The following is an 8,652-nucleotide window of genomic DNA, read 5'->3' on the forward strand; positions in this document are numbered from 1 at the left end:
TAATTCTTACAAAGCCACAAAATGTAAAAAAAAAAAACATGTCAACGCTTTCTTTTCCTCTGTTTCATCACAATTTTTGAAGTTATATGATCAAAGCAATTCTGACATAAGTTGATCAAATTTTTTAGTCATTTAAAATTAGCTGTAGATAAAATCTAATTGTGTTCATGTTCAAAAGTCCACAAAATGTTAAGGAGGGTCCGTTGCATTTTGCTGCTCCTTTCAAATCGCACGCCAAACCCGCAAACCATCTCCTGAATCGGCTTGCGAGGCTTCGAACGTCACCACATACGTCATCAACACAAGCCTTGATACGCGCTTCACAAAAATCATCCTGTATTACTCGACACAAGCTTCGAAGCCTCGATACGGACTGACACATCACTAGATAACAAATCAAAAACTTTCTTTAACATTAAGCAGTTTGCCAACATACACTTAACTTATTAAATGGCATAGTGAATAAAAAAAAATTTCAGAAAATAGTTTCAACATAACATGCCCTCAGGCCTCTTATCACTTTAGGTAGTCATGAGCTCATTTCTTGTCAGCCAGTTAAGGCTCCCCAAACAGTGGATCCTGCTCTGGAGGCTCAAGGTAATTATCTGCAGGCACGCAAAGTGCTAGCTGGCTTGCTCGGCCCCCAACGCTGTAAAGTATGTGAGGGACAAGACTTCCCTTCACCTCTATTTTTTTTCTCTGCGTTTTGCCATCTTCAGTATGTATCAGACCCACATCAGTCAAAAGGGTAATATTTTTCTTCCTAAACACTTCCTAAACACTCTGGCATTCCAGCACATGGCTGAAACTTTAATTTAGGAGCTCTGTGATATATTCTGTGTGAATCACAACCTTCTCTGAAAGTTTTACTCTAGGTGAGACAGGGCTCCTGTTGAAACAGTCAGCGGCACAATTAACTTCCAGGATATTTCTCCATCTCCTCTGTCAGTGCTCTACTCATGAGTAATTTTCTCAATGAAGGTAATCCAGATTAGCCATTTTAGGAGAGTAGCCATTCAATCAGGAACACAAGGCATTTTGGGGGGTGAATGAGGAACGTTTTTTTAATATATATACCAATTTACTAGCACCTCATTCAACAGAGGATCTGCTTGACTAAATGAAATTAAATGCTGCCCTCTTGTGTCAAAATAATTTCAGGCAAAATCACTTTCTGTCTCCATGTGAAACATGTGGAGCACAAATACTTATTGATAGAGATTTGGGACAACTGTCTTTGATGTGGCTGTACTGCTACCACTGACTGTGCGGAGTCTGTCCTCTCCAACAGTCTTGCTGGAATGGTAATAGTAGATGAACAGGAAGAAACCTGCAAGAACATGTGTAGTTGGGTTACATTGTATTACCATCACATGTACCATTTGAGTGTAGTTCATATTGCTGTGTGTGAGTCTGGAGTCTACCTTGAAAGGAGTTGAGGATGGTGAAGATATAGTAGGATGCTACACGCAAAGGCCCGTAGCTGAAGAAAGCAAAGGCCCAGGTGATGCCAAGCAGGAAGAACAGGCCTATAATGGAGTAAGAGTTTCTCTTGATGGAGCTGATGTCCTGGCCTTTCCCTGTTGTGGGTTTGAAAAGAACAATCTGCCGCACAGTTATGATGAATATGCAAAAGGTGAAGATGAACACTATAGCATAATAACCGATATTCACCACCTGATGGACAACAGCATCAGAGATCCAGCACCTGAAAATCATAAATAAAACAATCATCCACTTTGTAACATGAACCTCTTTATGTGATAAAGAAATGTGAGACATGCAGTCAGTAAGAGTCGCTTACATTTTTGCTGAGTTTCCATCACTGGTATTTATGACCAGGTAATCATATTTTCCTGAGGCAAGAAAAGCAATCACCACTACAGCTGGTGTGACTGAAGAGAAAGACAATTGAGTAAATTTTGTTTTGCATGTGAAGTTTGAAGTATCAGTAACTTGTCCACCCAAACAAGCTGGGTAGCCAAATGCTAGTGGCTAACTGGCAGCACGCTGTACAGGCCGCTCCCCGTGAATGATTTCCATTATATTATACATCCTGTACGCAGGATAAGCGGTTGATTATGGATGGATGGATGGACCCCTTCTCCGGTATCTTCTTCGTGTCTCACACTGCCAGCTGAGAGTACACTTACTCTGGCTACAGCCCCCTCCTGGCCTCACCTGTCATTACACAGTTTACCCATACAGACTGTTGTTAAGCACAGGGCATCCCGCCCACACAGTACACGGTGTGTTTTAAGCGTTCTAGCCAAATCATTTACACACACACACATACACACAGGACCTGCCATAAGTTTGCTCTCTTCAACACCGGCTCTATTGCCAATAAAGCCCTGCTAGTGAATGACTTCATCACAGATCACAAACTGGATTTTTTTATGTCTCACAGAATCATGGCAGACACAAAATGCTTTTCTTCATCTAAACTCAGCAGCTCCACCTGGCTTCACCTACATATCCATCCACGCTCTGGGGTAAGGGAGGCGGCCTTCCTCTGATCTATCATGAGTGTATAAAATAAAACTAGCACAACTCTTGTTTACCTGATCAGTGTTCCTTTGAACTGCTGGCTTAAGCTTCGTGGACCCCCACCTAGGGGAGACCAGGGGCAATTGTAACATATTTTACATTACATTTTCCTTAATAACTCATAAACTACTTGAGATACACTAGTCATCTTTTGATACAAGAAACATATGAGAAGAAAATATATATATGTGCACTAAATAATAACAATTGATATATTTTCACTTATAAGAACGAGACTACAATATTTAATTAAATGCAAGAAGTCAGAGTCTGTGGGGGCAATTGTAACACTGAAAAATAAGTCATATTAACCCACTGCATCTCAAGTAAAAGCCTAGGCTACCTCAAAGTAATTACTTTACAGCTAATAATGTTACTGCTGCTTACATTTGGCCATGTTGCAGTCATGATAAAATCTTGTTTGCCCGCTAGCCACAATTATATATAAGCATAGTTTGTTAGTGTTAATTGTTAATCAACAACCTAGAGATAAAATGGATGCAAGTTTAAATTTGCAGTCATCTGAACTTTAGACTCCAGTAGAAAAATACTGCACATCCAAAAAGTTACTTTCATACCTCTAAATCAGTGTTTTGTTTAAAACTTTGGCTAAGGTGAAATGATTCTGCTCCTTTTCCACAGGCGGAGAGAAAATCCTATTGAGCATGTGCAGATTAACTGTCATCACTCTAGCTTGTTTCTGACTGGAGAAATTAGGTGTGTTACAATTGCCCCCTGTTACATTTGCCCACGGTCTTCCCTACTATTATTGCTGTCATATACAGACCACCAAAACCATCCAATATGTTCATCACTGAGCTCTAAATAGTCTTAAGCACTATGTCTCCCAACATAATTTTAATTGGAGATTTTAATGTCCATTTTGATAAACCTGATAACATGTCTACACAAGATTTTAAAACAATGTTAGAGTTCTTTGAGCTAACACAATATGTAAACTTCATAACACACACCAAGGGCCACATCCTGGACCTAGTCTGTTCTTGCATCTTACCCTATAACATCACATCTGCCGAGCTACCTATCTCTGACCATAAAGCTGTACTGTTCAACACCAACCTACTGCTCAGTAAGGCAAAGGCCCATCGTGTCATATCAAATCGAAACATCAGACATGTGCACCCAGAAAGCCTTATCAGCTTAATTACATCTAACCCAGCTCCACCGCAGACCACCTCAACTCTGGATCTAATGGACTACTACAATGACACCTTATCTTCTACTCTGGACACTTTAGCCCCTCTAAAAACACAGACTATCTCATTTACCTATATTTCTCCCCTGGTACACATCCGAACTGCGTCAGCTTAAGGCCGTAGGACGCCGCAAGGAGAGGCTATACAAAAAGACTGGACTTGCTGTACATAAACAGATGTACAATGATCATATACTGCTATACAAAAATGCTCTCTCAACATCCAAAAACTCATACTACGCAAACATTTTCACCGCAGGTGAAGGGAATGCCAAAAACCCTCTTCTCCACAGTAAAAAAAACTACTCAAACCACCGGAAACTAATATGAACAATAACCTTTCAAATTAACAGTTCTGTCAGCTGGGATTGGCTCCAGCCCACTGTACGCAGGATAAGTGGTTGATGATGGATGGATGGATGGGATGAACAGTGCTCTGCTTTTTTGACATCCTTCAACTCAAAAATCACTGCAATACATGACCATCTTGACTCTGTAAACACAGTGCAGACCAACCCACAATCGGCAAGTTCATTAGCACTGCCTACATCCACTGTCTTCTGTGACTTCAGCCTTCAAACTGAAAGTCACATTTCTGAAACTATTACCAAGTCGAATAACTCCACATGTCATCTAGATCCAATCCCCACAACTCTAGTAAAAGCGTGCTTGCCTTCTATAATTTCCCTAGTAACATCCATCATCAATTCCTCACGGTCAACTGGTATGGTTTCACCCTCTCTGAAAGCTGCCATAATCAGACCAACACTGAAAAAACCTGGTTTTCAATGATCACAACAACTACAGGCCAATTTCCAACCTACCATTCATATTGAAAATTCTGGAAAGGGTTGTTGCATCTCAACTACAGCCCTACCTCAATAGAAACAATCTCCTGGAAAAATTCCAATCTGGCTTCAGACCCAAACATAGCACAGAAACTGCCCTGACTAAGATCACCAACGATCTCCTCCGGGCAGCAGATTCCGGTCTTCTCTCCATTCTGATCTCCTTGACCTCACAGAGTCCACTACAGAGTACCGCGGGGTTCAGTGCTAGGACCACTATTATTCATCATCTGCCTCCTCCCTCTTGGCAACATCTTCCGGCGCTACAACATCCATTTTCACTGTTATGCTGACGATACACAGCTTTATCTGTCTACAAACCCCAGCTCCATACTTCCCTCCAGTACACTCACTGCCTGTTTATGTGACATTCAGACATAGATGACGCCGAATTACCTACAACGCAACAATAGTAAGACTATAGTAAAACATTCAAAGCCCTCCACAGTCTGTCTCCTACTTATCTCACTGATCTCATTCAGACCTACACTCCATCTTGTTCCCTGAGGTCACAGCAGCAAGTCTTTTGGCACTACCAACCATCAAACTCAGTACAATGGGTACTAGGGCCTTCTCCCATGCTTCACCCAAACTCTGGAACTCTCTCCCCCCACACATCCGTACACTGGACTCTATTAAAAACTTAGCTCAAAACTCATCTTATTAAACTAGCATACTCACTGTAATAATGTACAACACCGATTCCCATTTTGACTGTTTATTTTATATAGGTGTGTTTATATTGGTGTTATATTTTTATGCTATATTTTTATGATGTTATGTACATACGTTTTCTTCTTGTTGTAAGGTGACACTGAGTGCCATGAAAGGCGACATTAAATAAAATGTATTATTATTATTATTATTATTATTATTATTATTATTATTATTATTATCAATTTAAGCTCACAAAGTTGTTTTGTGCAAATGTGTCAGGTTCAGTTCTCTTACCCCATCCTGCAACGCAAATCTTCATCATATAATGTTTGATTTCAGATGGGTGCTTCCACAGATTAAAGCACAAGTGTAGAGCCTCCATGAAAAACCAGGTAAAAGTGGCCAACAAAGTGTAGTGCATAACTGCTGCAATGGTCACACATGCGCCAAAGTTCCCTAGGTTGGCAATGCTCTCATTGGTCAGGAAGGACAAGTTCAGGGTGAACATGGCAACAAAGAGGTTGATCAGGATCTTAGTTGCTTGGCTTGCTTTCCCTTTTCTGTGGAGTGAGTGAGTTTGTGTCAGCAAAAGCCTTTAATATAGTAAGTTCAAATAAAAAACTGCCCAGTGATTTTTACCTGATAAGACAATGCATAAAGAGAGCCACTGCTAGGAAAAACATAGACAGGCCACAGCCGATGGATGTGATGTAGGTCAGAGAATTCAAGTCTGAAGAGCTGATGTTTCCAGGTGAGGGTGACTGAAGAAAAACACATAGTTGGTTATGTGGGAAATGTCCATGGTAGCTACGTTCAAACTTGAAGTAATTCAAGTTTCAAATTCATCTTACCAACAGTATTGCAAAAAATGTTAGATGAGAGCACTGGCATGTGATGCTGCCATTGGTCTCATAGGTCCTACAGCCATCTGTGATCCAAATCGCTTCTTTTCCTACAAAGGCAGAAGAAGCTGCTGTACTTAAAAAGTCTCTTTCATATTAATGGCTGAGTGAGCTGTCACACAATGGACTTTTCATTAAAAAGACTATATTTACAGTACCTTTGCCATCCCACGACCTACATGAAGCAATATTTCCTTTCTGTGTTAGAAAGAAGAAGAAACTCAATGTTATGTTGTATGTATGTTAAAAAAAAAAACTCGTAATTGTGCTTTGTCATAGGCAGTAATTATTAACCTATTATATATTTTATCTTCCACCTCTTACCTTGTCCACATTATTGAACTGAATGTCTATGGTATGTGAGAGGTTGGATATTTCTGTTCCCATATCAATTCCCACTGCCTCATTGTTGAGAAAATAACTGTTGGAGTCATTCTGCTGAGAGTGGAATACTGTGTACAGTTATGACAGGCACAGAAAAGGTGGATATAATTTAGTAATTATGTTGGTATTAAAGTCGTCAAGACTGCATAATTAGGTCTTTACTTTTACCTGATATATTCCTGAAAAAAATACAACTCCAACAAATGAACCATTTCTTCCTACTGCCATGTCACTGGCCTCTTTTGGGATTTGTACCAATCGAGAGCAGCCTGTCGTCAAATCATTGTTATTCTCTATAATCTACAAAAAAAAAAATATAAGAAAGCTATGGTGATTTAACCCTACTTAACATCAGGATTTAATGTTGTGTCATGGCAAACTGCATACTTTGACACCATCACTTGTTGTGATGCCAATGTTGATGTTTTCTTGATTTCTGGGGGGAAGTTTAGTGACCACTCCTTTAATATTGCCTATTTTAATATATGCCGTGGAGTTGCCCGTCTGTTCCAGGTAGGAGGAGAGATTTTTCATGATATTTCTGTAATGGAAACACAAATGTCATCATCATAACTAATCATGCCAAATCAAAATGTAGTAGCTGACACCAACAGCAACATTATAGCTACCTCTGAGTTAGATACTTACACTGCGTTTTCTAGGCCGTTAGTGGTGACATTAATGTTCCCCACGGTGGTGTGACTAGTAGTAACTAGTCCAGTAGTTGTAACTTGCCCACTTGATGTAACTGGTCCAGTAGTTGTAACTTGCCCACTTGATGTAACTGGTCCAGTGGTTGTAACTTGCCCACTTGATGTAACTTGTCCAGTAGTTGTAACTTGCCCACTTGATGTAACTGGTCCAGTAGTTGTAACTTGCCCACTTGATGTAACTTGTCCAGTAGTTGTAACTTGCCCACTTGATGTAACTTGTCCAGTAGTTGTAACTTGCCCACTTGATGTAACTGGTCCAGTGGTTGTAACTTGCCCACTTGATGTAACTGGTCCAGTAGTTGTAACTTGCACACTTGATGTAACTTGTCCAGTAGTTGTAACTTGCCCACTTGATGTTACTGGTCCAGTGGTTGTAACTTGCCCACTTGATGTTACTGGTCCAGTAGTTGTAACTTGCCCACTTGATGTACTGTCCAGTAGTTGTAACTTGCCCACTTGATGTTACTGGTCCAGTGGTTGTAACTTGCCCACTTGATGTTACTGGTCCAGTAGTTGTAACTTGCCCACTTGATGTAACTTGTCCAGTAGTTGTAACTTGCCCACTTGATGTAACTGTCCAGTAGTTGTAACTTGCCCACTTGATGTAACTGGTCCAGTGGTTGTAACTTGCCCACTTGATGTAACTGGTCCAGTAGTTGTAACTTGCCCACTTGATGTAACTGGTCCAGTAGTTGTAACTTGCCCACTTGATGTAACTGGTCCAGTGGTTGTAACTTGCCCACTTGATGTAACTGGTCCAGTAGTTGTAACTTGCCCACTTGATGTAACTGGTCCAGTAGTTGTAACTTGCCCACTTGATGTAACTGGTCCAGTAGTTGCAACTTGCCCACTTGATGTAACTTGTCCAGTAGTTGCAACTTGCCCACTTGATGTAACTGGTCCACTAGTTGTAACTTGTCCAGTAGTAGAACCGTTTTGTGGTGGCTTACACAACATTAGCTTATTATTTAAAATGGTGAGGTTGTAGATTTTTTTTCCTGATACACAAACAGACAGACGCACACACACACATAAACAAACAGAAATATTTGATTTTCACTACCACGCTTTTTGTGATCACTGAGATATAATAATTTCATCTAATAAACAAATAATAATACCTCTTTCACAGATGCTGTTTTGGCTCAATCTAATACCGCTCGTACCTTAAACATATTAAACATTATATTTTAAGATATGTTACTGAAGAGTTCTTCTACTGCTGTTAAATGTGTGCTGGTATGGAAAATAAGAGCTGTGGTAAATTTGTGATCTTACCCTTATCCAAGCAGTTGTGAATGTTCAAAAGGAAACCTGCAACAGAATAAAGGTTTTATAAGATGACAGCTTACTGTTGACCAACAGAGGGCAATCTCTCCCTG

At 40.2% G+C, this 8,652-nt stretch overlaps 1 protein-coding gene across 2 annotated transcripts; it reads right to left on the bottom strand.

Moving 5' to 3' along the window:
* Positions 1 to 1,077: 1,077 nt before the first annotated feature.
* Positions 1,078 to 7,336, bottom strand: LOC119885046 (adhesion G-protein coupled receptor G2-like). 2 transcript variants are annotated; one of them, XM_038695300.1, is made up of 11 exons: positions 7,206 to 7,336; positions 6,945 to 7,098; positions 6,726 to 6,857; positions 6,498 to 6,608; positions 6,332 to 6,371; positions 6,123 to 6,223; positions 5,911 to 6,032; positions 5,566 to 5,831; positions 1,805 to 1,895; positions 1,425 to 1,708; positions 1,078 to 1,330 (listed from the first exon to the last, which is right to left on the bottom strand). In XM_038695300.1, exons 2-11 carry the CDS (start codon positions 7,089 to 7,091, stop codon positions 1,209 to 1,211), a joined length of 1,416 nt encoding a protein of 471 aa, XP_038551228.1. In that variant the 5' UTR covers positions 7,092 to 7,098; positions 7,206 to 7,336; the 3' UTR covers positions 1,078 to 1,208. The 2 variants fall into 2 exon arrangements, with proteins under 2 accessions (XP_038551228.1, XP_038551227.1); XM_038695299.1 differs by having other exon boundaries at positions 6,498 to 6,611.
* Positions 7,337 to 8,652: the final 1,316 nt, after the last annotated feature.

The sequence above is a fragment of the Micropterus salmoides genome, unplaced genomic scaffold (assembly GCF_014851395.1).
Source record: "Micropterus salmoides isolate LMB-PRFRI ecotype aquatic unplaced genomic scaffold, ASM1485139v1 Ms_hic_scaffold_3882, whole genome shotgun sequence".
Lineage (NCBI taxonomy): Eukaryota > Metazoa > Chordata > Actinopteri > Centrarchiformes > Centrarchidae > Micropterus > Micropterus salmoides.